General features: G+C 44.7%; 1 protein-coding gene across 1 annotated transcript; it reads left to right on the top strand.

The window, feature by feature from the left end:
• Positions 1 to 204: 204 nt before the first annotated feature.
• smad6b (SMAD family member 6b) lies at positions 205 to 20,316 on the top strand. Its single transcript, XM_085779023.1, has 4 exons — positions 205 to 1,862; positions 4,819 to 4,875; positions 5,545 to 5,622; positions 19,412 to 20,316. Exons 1-4 carry the CDS (start codon positions 1,064 to 1,066, stop codon positions 19,951 to 19,953), a joined length of 1,476 nt encoding a protein of 491 aa, XP_085635149.1. The 5' UTR covers positions 205 to 1,063; the 3' UTR covers positions 19,954 to 20,316.
• Positions 20,317 to 21,084: the final 768 nt, after the last annotated feature.

The following is a 21,084-nucleotide window of genomic DNA, read 5'->3' as shown; positions in this document are numbered from 1 at the left end:
ATACTTTAAAGCTTCTCTGTTAGCCTACTGTGTTTTTCTGCTCAGATCTATCACATCCGACATGTAGCACGGATGTAAATAAGTTTTGGTAACTTTAACTTAAAAGCGAGAGGTGGGTGTTTCGCCTTTAAGAGTTAAGAAACTTGAAACCTTGTTTGCGCAACAATCAGTGCAGCTCACAGCCGCCAAAGTGTCTAGACTAGCACATGATGGTAGTCAGCCAATGGCTCCACCGCTCTCCTCGGGGGCCCCGTGTGTGTGTGTGTGTGTGTGTGTAGTGTATGTGTGTTTGTGCGTATGTGTGAGGAAGAGGGGAGGGGGGTGGAGGGTGGGAGAAAAAGAGAGAGAAACTGAGAAAGAAAGAGATCTGGGCTGCAGTTTGGTTTAGATCTGAGTGGAGAAGCAGGAGCGCGATTCAGCCCCGGATTGATCCTCCTCATGTAGTTTCAGCTGGCATGGATATTTTGCTGGGATCGTTAAAAGAAGTGCACAGACATCTCAAGAAGACGACAAGGATCCCGACTTCCAGTGCATTTCCTTGGGATTAAATCTCCTCGGAGTACCTCATGCTCTACGAGCCGGTGTAGAAAGTAGATCTGAGGTTGTTAAAAGTCCAGAACTGTTTGAGGCTGCCAGTCGCCGCGTTGGGTTAAAAGGCTGCTGGCTTTGGATTATGTTACTAAAATTGTTATGTTATTCTGCTTTTTGTATTCGTTCGTGACAAACATATAGCCTAGGTCTACACAGTCCATTCCCCGGCGGTCCAGGATCATTAAGTCACCGTTTGACCCGCTTGGTTATTTCCAGTGTAATCTGTTAAATGACTGTATTTCTGATCGGAATGCTGCAGTGCATGTGTTGCGGGGTTTTGTTGTTGTAGATGCAACAAAATAGCCTTCAGTCTAATGTTGCGGTTTTGCCACCAGTGCTCGTCAGTCGGCTGTGCATGCATTGCACGGCATTTCACAGACATTAATGTTTTGCAACGACCATAAAAGTATCTGTAGTATTCGGATATCCGTACAAGAATAAAAAAAACCCTTATAGATTTTCAAGTTGTCGTATGTTCAGGACGAAACGCTCAGGTCTTGTGCGGCGACTCTGGAGAAGCCGTTTGATCCCAGATAAAGAAGGGGAAGATGGAAATGGCAACACTAGTGAGGGCTGTAGGGACGATCTGTTCGGCAACAACCCAGAGAAAATTCCCAAAACGGAGTTCAGACCGATGACCCCTAGTGGGTCTCTCGCAGGGGACATTGGGGGTGTGTGTACACGGAGCCCCGGGGAGAGCAGCGGCTTGGGGGTCACGTCGGACCAAGATGGGGGTGCGGTGTGCGTCCAGGAGCAGGGGAGCCCCCGCTCCATACAGGACAGCGAATGCAGGACAGTGACTTGCTGCTTATTTAAAGACCGGGACCACTCCGAGCTTAGGGGTCCAGAGACGGCTCAGGGTACCAGGGATCCAGGGTCGTGTCACTTCGTGCTGAGGAACCTTGGACCACGGGATAGCGGCTCTCCTGAGGCTCAGGAGGCGATGCCACGCACGGTGTTAGAGCAAGAGCTCAAATCAGCCACATACTCTCTTTTAAAAAGGCTAAAGGAAAAGGCGCTGGATACCTTACTAGAGGCAGTGGAGTCCAGAGGAGGGATGCCGAGCGACTGTGTTATGATTTCCCGGACAGAGCTGAGGCTGGGCGGCCATATGGCATCCCCACAGCTGCTTGTGTGTAAACTGTACCGCTGGTCCGACCTCCAGCACTCGGCCCAGCTCAAACCACTCTGTGAGTGTAAGAGTTTTGGGGCCATGGACAGTCCGGCAGTATGCTGCAACCCCTATCACTACAGCCGGCTCTGTGGGCCAGGTAAGAGCATCATTCTCTACATGAAGCACCTCACAGGTCAATCTAGTTGTTTTAGGGATAAAGTCACATTAACATATAGCCACGCTGCTTCTGGACCTATACGCTTTTTGCATTTATTTATTTCTTTATTTTTACTACAGGCTTTTTCTTAAACTTCCTTTGCATTTTATTTAGGACACCATCAATGCTTTAAAACATTCCCATGTTCCATATAAAGGTGCAAGTAAGTCATGGAGATAGAACTGAACTGTCTGTCTTATTCGGTCCATTTGCATTTCACATTTTGCCAAATTACATTGCAGAAATGATTCAAGGTTGTAAAACTGGGAAGGACCTTGAAATATGCACAGACAATCTTCCAGCATCACTGTGTTTTATTGGTCTGATATTCGTTGGCTTACTTTCATACACAGAGATAGAGAATGTCAGGCCGTTTGATTTAATAGTTAATGATTATTAAGGCCATTCTTTTGGCAAGGTGAACAATAACAATATGACTGATGTGAGACAGTCTAGTTTTCTACCAGCTTGGTTGGTTGTAGTTATTCTAGACCTTGAGAAAATGTAGTATATTTGAAAACATACCATAAAGCATGAAAGATGTCAATATGCCAGTCTGATAGATTATCAGTTGTAATTTTTGTTGCCTTTGAAGTTGTGTTGGGACAGTTTGATGCTACAGAAGATAATCACTCGGCCTTCAACATCTGGGTGTCTCCAATGAAGGAGTATGTTTGTTTGTGCGGTTGTCTTCAAGCTCTTCTAGCTCCAAGTCTAGAATTCCCCAATAACATATAGTGCATGCCATGTTATATGCGTCTGAATATGTCAGTGCCTTCAACGTGTCAATACAGTTGGTCTTGGTCTTTACCGCTCTGACTTACAGGGCAATTGCCAGACTATTACATGTATATGAATGTATAGACACGTACTGAGGTTTGGACTTGGTTCCATATGTCAGTTTAGTTGGTGTTGTGGTGCAGGAGTGTGCTTTATTTCCACAATCAATGAGCTATCTATGGCAGAACCTCCCTGACCTACATTAAACAGATTAAATTTTGGCAGGGGGATAGGCCTGTGATTTGGCACACCTTAGACGCTGGGCCACTCGACCCCACTGACCTGATGACAACGCGTGGTATCATGTGTAAAGATGCAAGCGTCAGTATTTCTGTTTTCTCACTGGCACAGGAGGTGGATTTTCCATAACATCCATGTTTACTAGAGCCAGCTGGCTGTGACAAGCAACTCAAAGTCATATGTGCAACAATATCAGAATTCGTAGCACGCGAATGTTGAAAACTGACATGGATTTGGCCCTCATGTCCTACCATACTGTCCGGCCTGATCAGTTGTGATTTTTCTAGAGCTCCAAAGTTGCATGGTGTCTGTTAGTTTGAATCAACAGTGTTAGATACAAACTGTATTTAATTTGTTTCCCCTGGCGAACTGGATGTCAGGCTATATCTGTGTGTGTGTGTGTGTGTGTGTGTTTCTTTCCACTAAAACTAGCAAGATGAATTAAGAGGAGGGAGAGGGGCACATACCCCTTATTGGGACTAAGGCTCGTAGTACACATAGCTCACATGCGCTCATGCGTGGCCCGATAGAGCTGGTATTTCTTTCATGCTATTCAAGAAGGGGGGGGGGGGGCTTTGAATCAAGACCTCAACCACTGGTATTTTACATTGTTTGCAAATGGGGAAGTAAGGAGTATGGAATTATAAAAGACTGATGTTCAATTCATGGAGTAGATTTTACTTGAAAAACATTTTACTCCTTTGTAAAACAAACTCCAAACATGCCTGAAAACAAGTGGTGTTGAGAATTTTTAATCTGTAATTTAATCTAATTGTGTTTGATTTGAGAGAAATTTGAAATCCAGCTATTAGTTTCACATAAGACTTTATAAAGAATAAAACCTTCTATAATGTGTGACAGAGAGCTTTGACTGTAGTGGAGAAAAACTTTTAGCTTTTATTTTGTCAGGCATTATACTTTTCGAATGAGATCAGTTTCAAGTTGCGCTTTAAAAGCCCTTTTGTCCTAAGGAGGTCCCCTCATGCTATTTAGGTGAAGGAGTGGTGATAATATACAGTTTGCATACTACTGGCGCCAGACTGACTAGCTGTGTATCTGAGTGACTGAGTTCAGATCCTGGCAATTACTGCCGCCACTCTTAAAGGACCCGCTGCTATTATGCTTTTCTCCTTCCCCTTTTCCCCTGTAGGCGAGGTCACAGTGTGCTCACAAAGTTTTCTTTCCTTTGTGCTTTCTTCCTTGTGCAAGTTATTCTCTTCATTTTTCCACTTTTTATTAGATAAAATTAAGGTCTTTGGACACAGTGGAGCTAAAAAGCAGGGATTTACTCAGATTTATTAAACTACTAGCTAAAATTTATGGTTAGTCTGTGGTTGTTGTAATGACTGCTTCAGTTAAATAATATGTCCTTGAATAACAGCAACAAATGTGCAGTTTTCTGTTTACTTTATTAGCGTCTTTAACTAGTTTTTGAACAAAATAATTAGATTTTGTAGTGCAGACACAAAGCCTCAGAGTTAAGATTGAGGCTTTTGTCTGCTCTGAAATGGATCTGTTGTGAGTTGTGTGTTGAGGCTTCTGTCTTGGCTAGGCCTCTTTCTTATTACATTTCATAAAATGTTTGACAATAACTTCTTTTGTATTACTGTATGAAACAGATAGACTGGGATCTTTATTTATACAAAGCATGGTGTCAATAGTACAGAACTGTAAATGTAACTGCAAGTTAATCACAGGCAAACTGCTACCAAATTGTATACTACTGTCGAAGTGTATCCAAACAGAATTTTCTGAATCTTATTTTAATAACATATGATTGTCTTATGCTGAATTTAAAGCAAATGTGTCAGGGTCTTAGTCTTGCCACTCTGTTTTGCCTAGAAAAGGTTGTTGACATGATTGTTTTGTGTTACAGAGTCACCCCCACCTCCTTATTCGAGGCTTTCCCCTAATGAAGAACACAAGCCACTGGGTAAGTGACAATCACACAGATAAACTCTGTGCCACCTGAAACATTCATTATAGTTCATCCTCACTTATTGATCCTCATCTGAATCTTGCTATTAATATTTGGTTCACAGTGTTACGACTTGTAATCAATAACTTGCCGACCAGTAATTACTTGATTCTTATATTTTTTTACATGATCATAATTAAATTGCCAATGGCACAGTCTTTTGTCTAAGAGTCGTTGTAACAGAAAGAAACAGGCACAAAGCAATGTGGAGAATTTTAATGGCTATAATTGGACTGGCAAACTGCATGGTAGCTTTTGGATGAGACCTAGGCCAGCATGTGGCATAATGTCAGCATGCCAGCCAGAGCCAGTGTGGGTAGTATGGTGTGGCTAGTATGTACTGTGGGCTGCTGGGACTCTGGAGCCTGGCTGCTAGCTGGGACTGCAAGCCTGAGTACAGCTGAGGTTTCTGGCGGCATTTACAGGGTGTCATCAGGTAAAGCCCGTTAGTGAAGTTGCCAGGTTATCCACTATGGGCCGACGCCAAACATGGTGTTAATTGTTTTCAGTTTGATATGAAATAAGAATCATTTTCATGCTGAAAGGAAGAGGCACATGGCGGCAGCCGTTACAGAGCAGAGTAGTAGAGATGTTCCTCTGCTAATTTTTGTTTTATTCCCACAGATCTGTCAGACTCCACATTGTCTTACACTGAAACTGAGGCAGCCAGCTCACCAAACATCACACCAGGGGATTTCTCAGGTGGGTGTGTTACTCCAACTGTCGTCAGACTCCAAATAAGGAGTTTATTTCCGAAACGCTTGACACTGATTTTAGATATTAATGATTACCAGAAGTTCGACATCCCAGAGGAGCCTGTCTGTAAATACTTAGGTAATTTGTCAAACACGCAGTTCAGCCTCTCTGAGGAACTTTAAAGTTGTTTTGTCTTTGTGCTTTGCTGTATAATAGCAGGGGACATTTATATTATTGTTGGTATAGTGGGCACATTGTATAGTGAAAGCGAAATTTCAGCTTTAATTGTCTTGGCTTTGGATATATCTATGAGCAGCTGTTTGAAGTAGCAATGCTGGTATAATGGTAAATTTACTATCTTGAAAGAAGAGTAACTAGATTGCTAAAGATCATGTATTCACAGAACAGGGGCTTTTCCTTTTCCTTGAGCCATTACTAAAAGTGGTAGTCACATCACATTCAATTCTAAACAGGTTACACGTATTTCTGTGCATATATAGCTTTACATGTGTGATGTATGAATCACTGTATCACCACTGAGCTTTCGTGGCTCTAATGTCAAGAGTTGCGGTGTCCTGTTCTCCTGGCTGTGACATGGTTAAAAAAAAAAGGGAGAGAGTATTTAAATAACAGTTCAGAGCTGTACTCGGAGCTGTTGAGTGTATCTGGATGAATACGCAAACTTATGAAGGTAATTTCATTTTCATGTTGTACTTTATTCCTTCTCATTAAGGGCCATTACGAACAGTCCGAGCTTTAAAGATAAAGGTTTCATTGTGAACGGTGCAGATGTTCAGCGGGGCCTGTGCATGGGCCACAGAGCCAGCCTCCCCTCCTCTGTTTTTCTTTCAGAAATATTTGAGTGGGATCAAACTGTAATAAGATCCAAGCTCGCTCAGAAACACACAAGCACACATAGTTGCGCACATGCATGTGCGCAGACACTCACATGTATAACTCTATCTAGCGTGGCTGTAAGTGGGCTGCAGGGAGGGGTGGGTTCAGGGAAATGGAGTTGCTCCTGTGAATGGGGCCACACCAGAGGAAGTGTGTAGAAAAAGGTCCTATCCTCTGATTTGAAATGAAACACTCCTTTCTCATGGCGTAGAGTAAGCATGCCTCCCCCTTCATGCTCGGGCCACAGCCAGCATGCGGACGGGGAGTGGGAGCCCTCATATCGGGGATTGCTGTTAGAGGTTCGGCCATGGTTCAGAGACCTAGACACTGAGCAGTTGACATGGCTACCTGGCAGTGAAGTATTCAGTCAGCAAGGGCCCCCGCCTCCCACTGTCACCACCTCAGCATGGCCCGGCGACACTCCCTGAGTCAACAAATGAGGGGCTTGTCAGAGCCCGCACCACAATTCCTCAGAGACTGTGGTGAGGAGGGAGGATCTAGACATGCTAGGCTTTGGTTTCTTCCAACTGTGTTGCTGCTTGTACAGGCCAGGCCAGATCACTCTGCGTTGGCTGTGACACACTCACTAACTTGGAAATGAGAAAGAGAATGACCAGTGCTCTACAGGGTGGTAGTTTCTCATGCTGAGAGCCAATTTGTGTCGACAGTTTGTCACCGATCATGTTGCATTTAGACCGTATGATGGTTCTTTGGTGTTAGATACATTAGAGAGTCCATGTGTTGAGTAAGACAAAACCATTAGCATCTTGTCATGCAGAAGTATCTGACCTTGTTTGACCAGGCATATTCCATCATAAATCCAAGAGCCTTAAGGCCTCCTCATAAAGCCTGCTTAGTTCTGCTTTAACATTAACATTTGGGCCTGTTGTGCGTACTGTCAAGTTATCCTTTGCTGACCGTGTTGCTGACCTGGAGATGACTTTCCCTGTGAATCCCCCTTCAGCACATAGAGAAAGTGTCTGTGTGTAACTGGAGTTGTATGGGATCCAGACTCCACCCCTCACACAGGAACAAGTAAACCTCTTAAAAGCAGGTCTGGGGGGCACTGCTGGGGTGGGTGGGGTCGAGTCAAATAATCAACTACAGTCTGCAGCCCAGGGCTACAGAAATACAGACTGAGCATTCTTCTGCACCTCACAATGGCAGAGAAACTGATTAGAACTGGTTGTTTTGGGAGATAAGCTTGTTCTACCACTTTACCCAATATTGACAACGTGTATGTTTTCAGGGAAATTTGGAAAGTAGTTCTCATCTTGCTTACGATTATTTAGTGCTATGTTAATATAGTATATGTGTTAAATACCGATTAAATGTCAATACACTTCATGTTAAGTTAATGTTGGAGTTATATTTAGGAGCAGATGCATTTCTCTGCTTCCTCTGGCTGACTCTTGCAGTTGTTTAACATGCTAAAATGTTCTTACTCATGCATTCTTAAAAAGCTTTCCCATGTGCACATTATTGTATTAATGTCTGTAATGTCTAATACTCAGACTTAAGTTACTGTGTAGTCGTAGACATTTTGCACCGATCCCACTGGTTTATTTAAACAAGGCTGTGTCACAGACAGCCTCACCAGGGGTGGTGTCTGCCTATGCTGTGAGTGAGCTCAGCTTGTGGAGTTCATGCATATAGGATACCTTAGTGCTCAGTGTGTGAGGGAATGTGCCTTTGCTGGAGCCGTCCTCTCGCTCTGTCCGCACACCTGTTTCCTCACAGCCTGGGCCTCATCGTGTGGACATCAGAGTGAAGCTCTTTGAAGCAGGTCTCATTGCTTCCTGAATGACTGTCCGAGGGGGTGTTTTCCCCCTACACATTGACTTCATTATTTCACTCATATTGTCTCTGACATTAGGGACTCCTCTTCATTACAACAGCGTTTTGGCTGGCTCTTGCTCCGACTGTGAGGAGGCGTGCCAAGATGTTTTTGTATCGCTACTTAGGGGTTTCAGTTGTTGAAGATATGGTCTAAATGTCATTTTGTGTAGTCATTACCAAGTTAAAAGTATTTAGATCAAATAAATGATGCAACTCTTTCCTCTTTGCCTGGTTTTGGAGTGTTGTAAGAGCATGGCTCCAGTCTGCCTACATTTTTTAGTCATCGGAGGTTGTGTCCTCAATCAACCCGCTGGAATTTGTCAGCATAACACTGTGTGTACACGCTCATGTTGGTGTGAGTTGAGATCACCGGTGTGAATGGAGGGGCTCCCTCACATTCGCCGGGTCAAGTGACCAGAGGACATGCAGAGTGACCTGAGTCACTGTCCTTTTTTTATTTTCCCTTCTTTTCTTTCCCTTCCGGAAAACGTAGGAAAGTTGGACTGGAGGAGTGGAAAGATTGAAAGCTGCTAGACGTGGATCACATAGAGTGCTGCAGCGCTCGCTGGGAGGGAAAAGGGCAGGTAGTCAGCAGGTGGTCAGGGTTCCCACACAGTAATCATACAGCGCTCTCCTTCTGTCTCTGGAGGGAGGACGAGAGCTCTGTCTCTCTGGATGTCTTGTCTGCAGCCAGACACTGTGTCAGGCCCATTCTCTGGTATTGACTGATTCTTCCAGGCAGGACGAGGCAGTTAGTAGATAGATAGGAAGTACCTCGTGTGAGTCACCTAATAGATTGCCCAGGAAAATTACAGTTTACAACACTCCAACGCTGGGACCACAAAAATGCAAGTGTATGGCTTTTATTTATGTGTTTCTAAGTTTGTATTGCATCCTCAGGGTCTTGATGTTAGTCCTGACACACATGCATACACACATGATCTAAGCAAATTTAAGCTGTGGAGTCGATACTAATCACAACCTGCCTGTCGGTGTCAGGAAGAGGCCAACATCCAACTGTTCCCTCCATTTTTGTCAGAGAGAGTAAAAATGCATGGAATAATTAGACAGTCTAATCAAGGCATGTGACGCTTCTCTTGATCATAGCTGATTAGACTGGACCCGTACTTGTTGGTCTGACTTTGAAGGCATGTGATTCCACTTCTGCTTGGAACAAATGAAATAGCATATCTACTGTACTCAAGATTTGGGATAGATTGCACCTCTAATTTGCTTTGAAATGTCTCGTTATGTGTTCCTGTATTAGATCATGCATTCAGTTTGTTGCCGGGGCCTCTGTATTTTGTTGAGTATTTTGGTTCTTTGAAGTCTCAGTCTGTCATTTTGTCTCCTGAGTGTAACTGTGACATAATGTAGGTGACATCATTGGTGGCCAAAAGATAAATTTATAACTGCTCAGGTACCGTCGTATTCAGCTGAATCCTGCACCTCAGTCCTTTGTGCATCACTTTGTTACACAGTGTCCTGCTGAGAATATAAAGTATCTGTTTCCCACTGTGGAGACATCTACCTGTCTTGATGTTAGCAGCTGAGCTGTGACTCTGCAGTGTGCAGACAGAGGTATGGTCTGATGGGGGTGACAACTGCATCAGCATGTTAGCAATGTCCCCCCTCCCCTCCTAGAGTCATGAACCCCCTCCTCCGTCCCTCAGACCCCAGAGTGATGCAGCCCGGGCTCATCTCCCCCTGCAGCCTGGCACATGGCCTCAGGTTTCCACCGCAGCCCTGAGCCTTCCCAGCGCCTGGCCGCCCACACTCCCTCAGGAGCCCCAATGCTCCAGGATACGGGATGTGGAAATAATGTGACTCGAGTGCTTCCACCCTGCCTCCCGAAATCAGGTTTTGCGGATTGTTTATTTGAGGGGAAGGAGGCCTCAGACAAACATCCTGTTTTAAAAAGCTGCCTGGGTTTTGTAGCAGCGAAGGGCGGTGAATTGCCCCTTTGACAGCGGGGGGAGACTGAGGAATGTTGAAGAGAAGGCCAGCATCTCGGGGGACGTGAGGGGGCTCTCCTCACCCGTTTGTCATGTCCAGTTTGCAGAGTCCATTTTAAGCTGGGGGGGCGGAGGGTTGTAGCTATACATCCTGAAGGGTCTTTTTTGCTCTGTGTTCTCTCTGTAGTGGTGTAGGGCCCGTACCCACAGTCCTCATCTCAAGTATCCGTTCCTGTCCTGGGAGGCTGGCTTCCATTTCCCCTTACGTAACACACATACACGTAGAAAAAAAGAGCCATTGATAAGAGCGATAAGACCATTTTTCATTTTCCCTTTCTCAGCATTGTTAGACTGTACAGTGTCAGAAATCCATTTTCAACTTTTCTGGGAGGGGTTATGGCATTAAACATCCTCAGTGGAGCCCTCTACAATCTATGTGACTTATTGGCTCATTAATAACAGTGTTTGTGTTAGTGCATGAGAGGATGTGTATGCACATGTAGATTATTTTTTATTTTACTAAAGTCTAGTTTACTTTCCTGCAGTGTTCAGTGAGGTATAGTGGCGATTAAATTAGGGTTGTTTACTTTTTTTTGAGTCCAAACCTTTTTGACTTTGTAAAGGCTTCGAGATGCGAGCCAAGTCTAGATTTATAGGACTTACAAGAAGCTTTACTGTAGGTTTATGCTTGAAAAGTCTCCGTAGTGTCGACCAGCTGTGTCAAGCAGCGGAAATGTGGATCCGAAGTAAGCACTTTTTTATCTTCTGAAATTGTCACGTAGACAGACAGTGTTATTGTTATTGTGTATAGGTTTTTTTTTGTTTTCTTTAAGAGTTGATTTCCAGTCAGAACTAGTAACGCAGGTCCTAGATGTGGTGAGGTAATGTGACCTCTACGTGCGTCGTGCAGAGTGAAAGCCACGCTAATCTAAAGCAGTCCTCTGAGAGAGAGGCTTGAAACCCCTTACATGTCAACAGAAACTAACCTGCTGAGCTTAGTATTTATCTGTGTCCGCTTGGCAAGCCACTGTGGTGCCAGTGCTGCTGGGTGTTTGACTTCACTTCTGAAGGGCTCACAGATAAAGATTCATCTACAGCTTCATACATGACTATAAGTCTGAGCTCACAGTGCTGTGCTTGTCATTTCACTTTACACGCTGCACCGTGCTCTCTGAGGATAAAGGCGACTGTGTTTCATTTTAAGGCCTGCCACACAGATAGAAAATACAGTCGGTAGAAATAACAGGAGGTGTGCTCAGGCTATAATTTTTGCCCCATATTCTACCTTAGCAAACAAAGTGAGTGAGCTAATCTTGTCGTGTGCTCAGGGAGGGCTGCTGTTGCCATCTTCTCTCTTTTCACACCACAGCGCAGCACCGGCCTCCACCAATGGCTCCATTCATTCAGCTCAGGGCACAGGGTTACAGCAACAAATAAAGAGCGTGCAATGCCATTAAAAATGTATGGAATGTCCAACTGTTAGTTTAGTGTTTTAGTATGCCTCCTCTCAAGGCTGGGAGGGGGAACAATACTCCATTTGAGCTCGCCACTGTAAATGTGCTAGCCTTGCATCGCCTGGCAGAGAGAAGTGAAGGAGGTGCCAATTGTGGATGCTGTTTTTATTTTCTGACCATTTACCCACAATTATAAATCCAGACACTGGCCTTGGCCAGCTATGTTTTGGGCCTGTGGTTTGATTGCTGGCGAAAATAGATTTAAGGTTGTTTTTTTTGTTAGTTTTTTTTTTTCGTTTCTCCCCAGAGGAGCATTGACAGTTGTGCCTGAACCTATGGCTGTCAGTATTTTTAAAACTCAGAATAGCCAGCGCATTCTTTGAGCCTCCAGAATGCTGTGTGTGGATTAACTTGTAGGGGCCCATGTCATTGGACATCTCTACACAAGCTTTTTAACAGCCACGGGGAAAGATAGGAGCTTATTGTGGATGGGTGAACAGTAAACTCCCAGTGTATCGAGGCCTGGTTCATTTTCTCTTGCGTGTACACATGAAAACTGAGAGACAGTGACTTGATTTTTTTTCTCTGTCCTTATCTTGAACCCGATCTGCTGCAGCTATATCTTCATTCCACTCTCTTGTCCTAACACGGGGCCAAGTACGATAGACATAATTCGGAGCCTTTGATCCTTTTCCCAAAAGACGAAGCTTTTTAAAATCTGAGCAGAGAACCTTTATTTTGAATGATGGTCTAGCAAAACGCCCATGATAATATATTGTTTACAACGGCTTGGCTCACTGTTGAGTTTTTTTTTTTTCTCGCGCATGTACAAGTATGTATGTCCTCAGGTTCTACACAAAGCACAACTTGACAAAACAAATTACACTCTTGGACCAGGTTTTTGCAAGTAGTAATTACAAGTTGTAAACATGCTTATGTGAAAATTCTCATTGATTATGTTCACCAAGGAAAATTCTATTTACTTTTGCAATGTGTGTTTTATTTATCTTTTATTTGTGTGTATTTCTGAAGTCTTGGCTGTGTGGCTCAGTACGTGCAGTCAGGCTGTCGCATTTCAGGGTACGGTTTAGATTAGAGGTCTGGCTGTAGCTTCCCCCTCTTCCCCTCTCTGTGACTGCCAGCACATAATTTACTTAATGAAATCCTGCCATTCCCTTTAGCTTCAAGATTTTTTGCAGATGTTGACAGGGAAGGACTTTGTGAATTATTGGAAATGTTCACTCCTGCATTTTTAATGAATGTCTTGCTTGTTGTGAACGGGCTGACTTGTCGGAGATGAGGGAAACAGTTGTCTTTGTTTGGGGAGCTGGTGTCTGGATGCCCGCGGTGGAGCAGTGTGGGTTACAGCCCAGCAAGTGTTGTGATTGAAACAGAAACTCTGGTGCCACATTATCCTGACAGAACACATTCTCCTCACAGACTCTGATCCACTGGGCCGATCAATAGGAAACCATTGTTTGAACGGCAGCTCTGTCCATCATAGCTGCTTCACCTCCCAGCCCGGTGGAAACCAAATACCTGCCTTTCGCCTTAAATTAGTCAGACTAATATAACTTGTAATAATAGAGTTTCTTGTTATTGTTCATTTGAAACCAAGCCTTCAACATAGCTTGAATATATATGCCAGCTATAGTCCGTCGCTGTATGGACTTGCTTTTCCCAGAAGACAAGAGTGTCAACTTTTGAGAAAAGTTGAAGTTAAAGAGACGAGTAATGTATGTAAAAGTTATGGACCACACAGCCGACGCTTCCTCTCGCAGGTCCTGTGATTTGGGGAAACTTTACTCCAAACAAGACTCCTAGAGGACGAGAAAGTAAGCAACCTTCTCGCTGCACCCCCGCCCCCCACAGTCCTAACCAGAGTAGGAAGTTAGGAGGCACAGCGAGAGGAGGAGGGGGGAGTTCAGGAATGTGCAGGGTCTCCTCTACTCAAACGCTCCAGCCTACTTGGCTCGAACCTCCCTCGCACACTCACAAACAAACACACTTGTGCACGCACTCACACACGTACACACACACACACACACACACACACGGATAGGTTGTATGAGGAGGTGAAAGGGCACAGCCACCCAGCAGGATGTTCACTGAGTGTTTTGCTTTCTGTGCTCTCGCAGACTCCGCTGGCTTTTAACGCTGCCTGTAGATATGACATCCACAAACATCCCCCACAGTTTTCACGGAGCTCTTACATGCCCCATGGACTCTCACAAGGCCTCACTTGCATCACCACCATCACTTGCGCTCTGTGTCTCTGACACACTGCAGAGCTTTGGAGGAAACTTGGAGGAAATGAGCAGCACATTCTCTTCCCCCCGACAGAAAAAATAGAGCCTTCTCCCTCGAACCAGTGGCCTCTTACTCACGCAGCCAGACGGCTCCTCCGTATTAGCCTCCTTAGCTTCCTGTGCTTTTTACACCCTCTGTTGTTTATTGATTTAATTTATGGATTCTGTTATCTGCTATCAAGGGTACAGCACTTTTCCTCCCTCATGGGGTCATCCCGAAACAGAAACGGAGGGAAAGTAGAGAGGAAGTGGATGACAATGTAAAGCATTCCCATTGTGACCAGCCAGGCTTGGTGACTGGATTCAGTTTCTCTGGCTCCCACAGTTTTTTTTCTCTCTGAGCACATATCTCTCTCTCCCTCTCTTTCTATCTTCCTCTCTCTATCTCTTGCTCTCTTTCTCTCGGCAGAGAAAGGCCAGACCTCAGGGGAAAAAAATCCATAGACATATAAGAGCAGCTCCAGTTAGCGTGTCTGTCTGATAAAGCCGACTTTGATGGCAGTGATAGCCCAGACGCCAGCCTAAATGTGGCCTGCTCAGGGGTTACAGTCAGCCTGTAGGAACCTTTGTCTACAGAATTAAAGCCATACCATACTCCGAACAGGAGGGGGGAGGTGTTTGCTTCAGTTCCACTTTGTTGTTTTAGTTGTAAAAGAAAGTTAAATCTAACAAATTATAGGACAGGGCCAGAGGAATGCACAAACCACAGTGCACATACACACATAGAGACCTCATACCCCCCCACACACACACTCCCCACCACCAGCCCCCCAGCCTATCAGTTCATTGGTAGAGTCTAATAGCTGGAGGGGAATCTAATCCTTGGCACAGGATGAGAGACTGCTGCTCCCCCTCCTCTCCATGCTGCTCTCCTCCCCTCGAAAGCGCTGCTTAAAGGGACTGGCAACAGTATTTTTCCTTTTTTTCCCCTTCTTTCCTCCTCAGCAAAGTTTTGGAGGAATGAGTTCATCTCTGCTCCCCACTCTGGATTAGGAGAGATGAAGTATAATGGAGGTGGCCCCGGAGCTTGGTGGGGAGATGTTAGCACGGAGGGGAAGCTGTTGTTTGTCTGCCTGTCCCTGACACTCGGCCTCCCATTCATCTCACTCCAAGGCTGCGGAGCTGTGTTTACCCCGGGGCAGCTCTTTTCTGCTTCTCCCTCTGCCCTTTTCCCCCCTCGTTTTCATGCTGTCTTTAAAAGCATTACTGGATGATCATCAAGGATTGCCATTGAAACTTTCAAGCCCCCATTTTTGTGTACTTAGTAGTAATTACCCTGACTCGCCCTTGAGTGCTAGGAACTCGTAACAGGTCGATCTGCTTTTTTTCCGTATGTAAACCTGTGGAAAAGGCTCGGGCAAGTCGTGTTGAACAAAGACATATTTAACGGCACGATAGAGGAAAGCCAATTCTATAGCTGAATTATAAATTCTTACTGTTTGCTTTGCTGTGTTGGAAGTACATGCACTTAAGTACTGTACAAAGTTGTGGTGCTTTAGTTTTACACAAGTGTTTCCGTTTCATTCAATTTTTTTTACTAAAGCATTCGATTTCTCATTGCACTCGAGTGCAGCTTTAGTGACTGCACACATAAAGATTTTACATGCAAAACACGTGAAGTAAAATACGATAATCTGTTTGATTTATTTGATTAAACCTATTAATAAAATATGCTGATACATTATTAATTCATCAATAATTTTAGCAATGATACCACAGTGCAACACTCACAGGGGCCATTTCTTTGAATCATGTAGTAGTGTAGGAGTGATTTACTTGTGTGCATTTTAATTGCAGGGTTTCTACTTGTAATGGACTATGTTTATGTTCCAGTATGGCTATTTTTTCTTTTAAGTAAAGGATCTTGAACATTGATTATCTCCAAGCGGTCACATCCAGAGTAGGTTATTTACGTTGAACCTGGACCACTTGTAGCTGACATTTGCTTTTTGCAGACGCTGCAGCTTGTGTCACTGTTTGCTTTCCGAGTTCCAGTGAGCTGATATAAGTCGGTGTTTGTTGTCAGATCTGATGTCCTGCATTTGATACTCTGAACTCCTCCAATCAGACCAGCCACAGGGAAACAGAAAAATCAACATTTTCACATGGTTTCCATGGAGCTTGTGCCTTGTTATGGAAATCAAACTGTGCACTCCAAACGCTTTCTACTGTTGAAGTAGCGTTTGTTAAATATCTCTGTTTACTGTGTGATTGTACAAAGACATGTAGTACGTGCAGATACAGGCGTCCAAGGTTACTTTTGATTTGCTAAAATGTGTGTGTGTGTGTGTGTGTGTGTGTGTGTGTGTGTGTGTGTGTGTGTGTGTGTGTGCCTGTTAGAATCTGAATGTTGTAATCTGTTTACTTATTTCATGACGCTTTAAGGAAGCCAAACAAAGCCTCTCCTAATCAAATTGCTAGAACACTAGAAGCTGCTTTTTTCTGCATATTTCCTGTTGGCCATGGAAACTCGCAGACTAAATAGCTTCCACAGATCTATGTATCTCAACTTTTTTGATAGTAGCACTGTGAGACTGGTTACGTAAGGCGTTAGGGTCGATTAACTCCTTCGTACACTCAGATCTTGTAGCCTGTGGCTGCAGGAAGAGGAAGAGGAGCAGCCATATTGTGCCTACATCCATTGACTCTGAGACTGACACTAAGAGAAGAGGCTTTTGAGAATAAAATAACAATAATAACATGCGCTACTATTCTAATGGGTAAACGGAGCTGTTAAAAGGTGGCAGGGTTAAATGGATGCAGAGAACCAGTAATTGCTCCCAGCCCATCATGGCTCCGCTCTGAGCAGACCCTCTGAAAGCCCAACATGGAGTCAAAGGGAGTTGGGTGTCTCCGCTGTGGTCAGAATGAGGGAGACATGCTTGCTCGCGTCATTGCCTCATGTCTGACTTTTTGGTCCGTGCATCAGTTTTCTAGTCGTGCACTGATAATTAAACCTGCCTTCATACCGTCTTAACATCCATTCAGTAAAGCTTTGTAAACATTTACAAAACATCTAAACATGGCTGAAGAAACAAGAGCTTCCCTAAAAAGCATAAAGACTAAGCACTTGAAGAAGAGCGAGCAGAGGCCAGCTTGAGCTCTGGAGTGGAGGCTGCAGCCGCTGTGGGGATATTGTCCAAACAGTCTGACGATTGGTGATAGCTCTGCTCGGTTAAATAGATCCTAATGAGTTCTTCTGTCAGAGCACTCACCTCAGCACCCCCACCTAGCCAAAACACACAAGTTTACAGCGAAAACACAAATATGTCTGCTTTTTTTTTTTTTTTCTCCCATCCAAACAGTGTGCGTACAGGCACACGTAGACGCTTAACACAACAGAGCGACAGGAAAAGGCCTGGCCTATGGTGTGCTCATTGTCTTCCCTCAGGCTCAGGCTTAACATTAGATACATTTCTAACCTTTGTCCTGCTGATTCCTCTTCCTGGTCCTCACAGTCTTACTGGCTACCTTCGTTCCAGACTATGTGTGAAAACTGGATACTATTGACTAAATAGTTTTTTTTCTTTATTCTTCTCATCTAAAGAGGAGACAGTAGCCAAGTGGTCTTTTGTGTTTGTGTGCACAGTTTCAAAGTGAGTTTACCTTGATGTGTGGGCTCCATTCGATTTGAGACAATAGAGGGCCATAAACAAGTTGGGGCTGAGTTCTTTGTGTGGCCGAACCACACTGCAGTAAAAGCTGAGCTCAGAGTGGAGGAGCTGGAGTGTGGAATTCACTAATGGCACATGCATGTTGGGGCCCCTGAAGAGAGGGGGTCATTTCAGCCATCAGTGTGTGCGCAAACACACAGAGAGTCTGTCTGCAGCTTCCCCCCACCCCCACACATCCCCACTCACCCGCTCACTCGCTCTTCCTCCCCCTCCACAACACAGAGAGCCTTGAACCAGCAGGCGTTTGTCTGTGCAGGTCTGGTCAACGTTTTTGCTAATCTTTGTATAAACTTTACTAGTATGGGTCACTCAGCATAAAGGTTTAGTTGGGTGGGAGGTGAGTGAGGCATTTTGTTGCTGTGTGGATCTGCGATGCTCCACCTTAAAGGCGTTTGTTAATGGGGCGGGCGGTCATTAAGCCCTGAGAGCAGAGAGACTGAAAGGAATGGGGCCACAGGCCCAGGCTTTAAATCCTCTGTGCCAATAGACTCTCTGAAGCAAAATAATGGCATCACTCTGTGTGTGAGTTAATGGGAGCTGATAGCATGAAGGCTGGGGGGTCAGCGGGTCACGGGCTTGTGCTAAGTTGTCAGGGAGCTGAATGCCGTCCCTGGGCCCACAGCAGGGGGAAGAGCTGGGTGGAGGGGGAGGGAGACCCCCTGCCTGGCCCTCTCCCATCACCCCCACTCTTGTGGAATGTGAGGAAGATGAGGGAAGAGGAGAAAGAGGCACCCTCGTTCTCCAGGAAGAAAGGGTGAAGAGACGGATGTGAGATCATGGGAGTCTGTGTTTTTTTTCTTCCTGGTCCACCACCAGCCTCTCTCCACTCCTCATACCAAGGATTTTATGAGCAATATAAATGTATGACAGCTATGAACTGTGCGGACTGAAGCAGCCTCTGAAAGCAGTCAGCAGTGGCGTGTCTGTTCAGTTTGGTGAAGATAGAAGTCTACCTAGGGAGCAGTAACTCACGTTGGAGTGCTGGGGGCTGTCACTGAAAAGAGTTCACAGGCTGCAGCCATGAAAACTGAATTAACAAGCTGATTTACTGGACAGAGATGTTTAGGAATGTGATGCCAACTTTGTCCCGCTGTAAAAAGAAAAAGGTGTTTTTTCCTATTAAAATGTGCACAGACAAAGTGACAATTTCTTTTTTTTCTTTTTTTACAAAAGGATGTAAGTTCATTTTGAGTGTAGCCTCAGCAGACTACTGCAAATAGTGTCTTGCCAATTTTCAGTGGAAACACTGAGTGTAATCCTGAACTCGTTTTAGTAAACATGATCTGTTTTGAAAGTGCATGTGTGAGCTGCAGACTGGCGCTGTGCTGGGTGGTCAGTGTTCAATCATTACAGTGCCCTCTTAAGGCCGAGCAGGGAAGTGCAGAACCTTAGCTAGACTGACCTCACTACACCCTCCACCCCCAGGATATGTCGCCTGTGTGCGTGTGTGCGTGTGTGTGTGTGTTAGACAGTGCATACAGCCGTATTTATACAAGGCTTAGATTTCAATACAGTGCCTCCTTCAGTATTTATAGTGTGGCCATCTGCTCTGAACAATAAAAAGAGGTGGTTAATCCTTTAAAACTCAAGCCTTCCTATTTTACTAGCCCTGTTTACTTTTGTTTATGTTTTGTTTAATGGTTGTCTCTCTCTCTCTGTCTCTCCAGATGCCAGTATGTCGCCTGATGCCCCCAAGCAGAGCCACTGGTGTAATGTGGCGTACTGGGAGCACCGCACACGTGTGGGACGCCTCTACACAGTGTACGAGCACTCCGTCAGCATCTTCTATGATCTACCTCAGGGCACGGGCTTCTGCCTGGGCCAGCTCAATCTGGAACACCGCAGCAGCACCGTTCAGCGCACACGAGGCAAAATCGGCTACGGCATCCTCCTCAGCAAAGAGCCGGACGGCGTCTGGGCGTATAACCGTAGCGAGCATCCAATATTCGTCAACTCCCCGACTCTGGACATGCCTAACAGCAGAACTCTGGTGGTGCGGAAGGTGATGCCGGGCTACTCCATCAAGGTGTTTGACTATGAGCGTTCGTGCCTCCTGAGGCACACGACAGAGGCCGACCTCCTGGACGGACCCTATGACCCCAACAGTGTGCGCATCAGCTTTGCTAAGGGCTGGGGCCCCTGCTACTCAAGACAGTTCATCACCTCCTGCCCCTGCTGGCTGGAGATCCTCCTCAACAACCATAGATAACACAGACGGACCCCACAAACTATCCCAAATATCATCTACCTAGATTTAATATAAAGTTTTATATATTATATGAAATATATATTATACTTGTAAATACGGAGTCATTTTTACAATGTAATTATTTATGTATGGTGCAATGTGTATATGGACAAGAGGAAAAAAAAACGGAAAATGCACTTTGGCTTATATATATTATATATATAAATATATATAAAGATAAAGAATCTTTCAATACCAACTTGAGAAATTATACAGCAAAATTAGGATGAGCCTGGATTTGGTGTATAGTTTTCATATACTATTAATATCCAGACAAAAAGCTAACACCATTCACACATTGATAATAAAGTATTCGCATAATAATTCTCTTTGTTTGGTCTGTATCATTAGCTCTTGGTGATTTCCACATCTAACATTTCACTCGGCTTTGTTTTCATGGTGTCTTAATGCGTGTATATTGATCCACTCGGGACACCAGTACACTAAACGTTGCCTGTTGTGATTCGTCTAAGATGTGAATGATGATAAATCTCAATATAGCACCATGTCTTGTGCTGAAATAAGGTCCACTCTCTTATGTAGTATTTGACATATAAGCCAAGGGTTGAGATCGCTCATTTTCCACAGAGCGTGGGCACAGATGATATGAAGTTGAACTTGTCCTCAACATTATCTGAACGTTACTGAGCAGGAAATGATCAGAGCTGTCATTTCACTGTTTATTCAAAATGGTTGCTGTGAAGAGCAGAGTGGTATCTGCCCTCTTTGGTTATAGAGGAGTACAGTAAAAGGCCTAATGAGATGACGATGTTTAGATTTCATTTACATCTATGGCTGTAAGGAGAATTTGAAGACAAGCTTATCCACATGTCCTTGAGGTCCTAAGGAGCCCCGGTAATGAGGACCGAGAGGAGACGGTGCAGTAGAGGACAGTGTAGGAGGAAAGGATGAAACCGCTCCAGCTCAGCAGTTAGGACGTCCTCTCGAAGGTGTCCCCACTTCACATCATCGCTGGCTCGCGGTCTTGACTCTCAGGCCTCTGCAGCCAGCGTGTCTCACAATGGACTTTGTTCTAACTGACCAGAGATGCGGCACCCTGAAACCGGCACAGTGATACTGGAATGTATGCAG

Source organism: Trachurus japonicus, chromosome 6, assembly GCF_045865225.1.
Source record: "Trachurus japonicus isolate A0001 chromosome 6, Traja_1.0".
Lineage (NCBI taxonomy): Eukaryota > Metazoa > Chordata > Actinopteri > Carangiformes > Carangidae > Trachurus > Trachurus japonicus.
The sequence above is the reverse complement of the archived record's forward strand: the minus strand, read 5'-3'. Positions and strand labels throughout refer to the sequence as shown.

What these genes read in the sequence shown, in the direction of transcription:
- smad6b (XM_085779023.1), top strand. Translation starts at nt 1,064, where the DNA reads ATGTTCAGGACGAAACGCTCAGGTCTTGTGCGGCGACTCTGGAGAAGC. An exon ending in CAGCCGGCTCTGTGGGCCAG is followed by an intron (nt 1,863 to 4,818) that starts GTAAGAGCATCA and finishes TTTGTGTTACAG; the next exon opens with AGTCACCCCCACCTCCTTAT. An exon ending in TGAAGAACACAAGCCACTGG is followed by an intron (nt 4,876 to 5,544) that starts GTAAGTGACAAT and finishes TTATTCCCACAG; the next exon opens with ATCTGTCAGACTCCACATTG.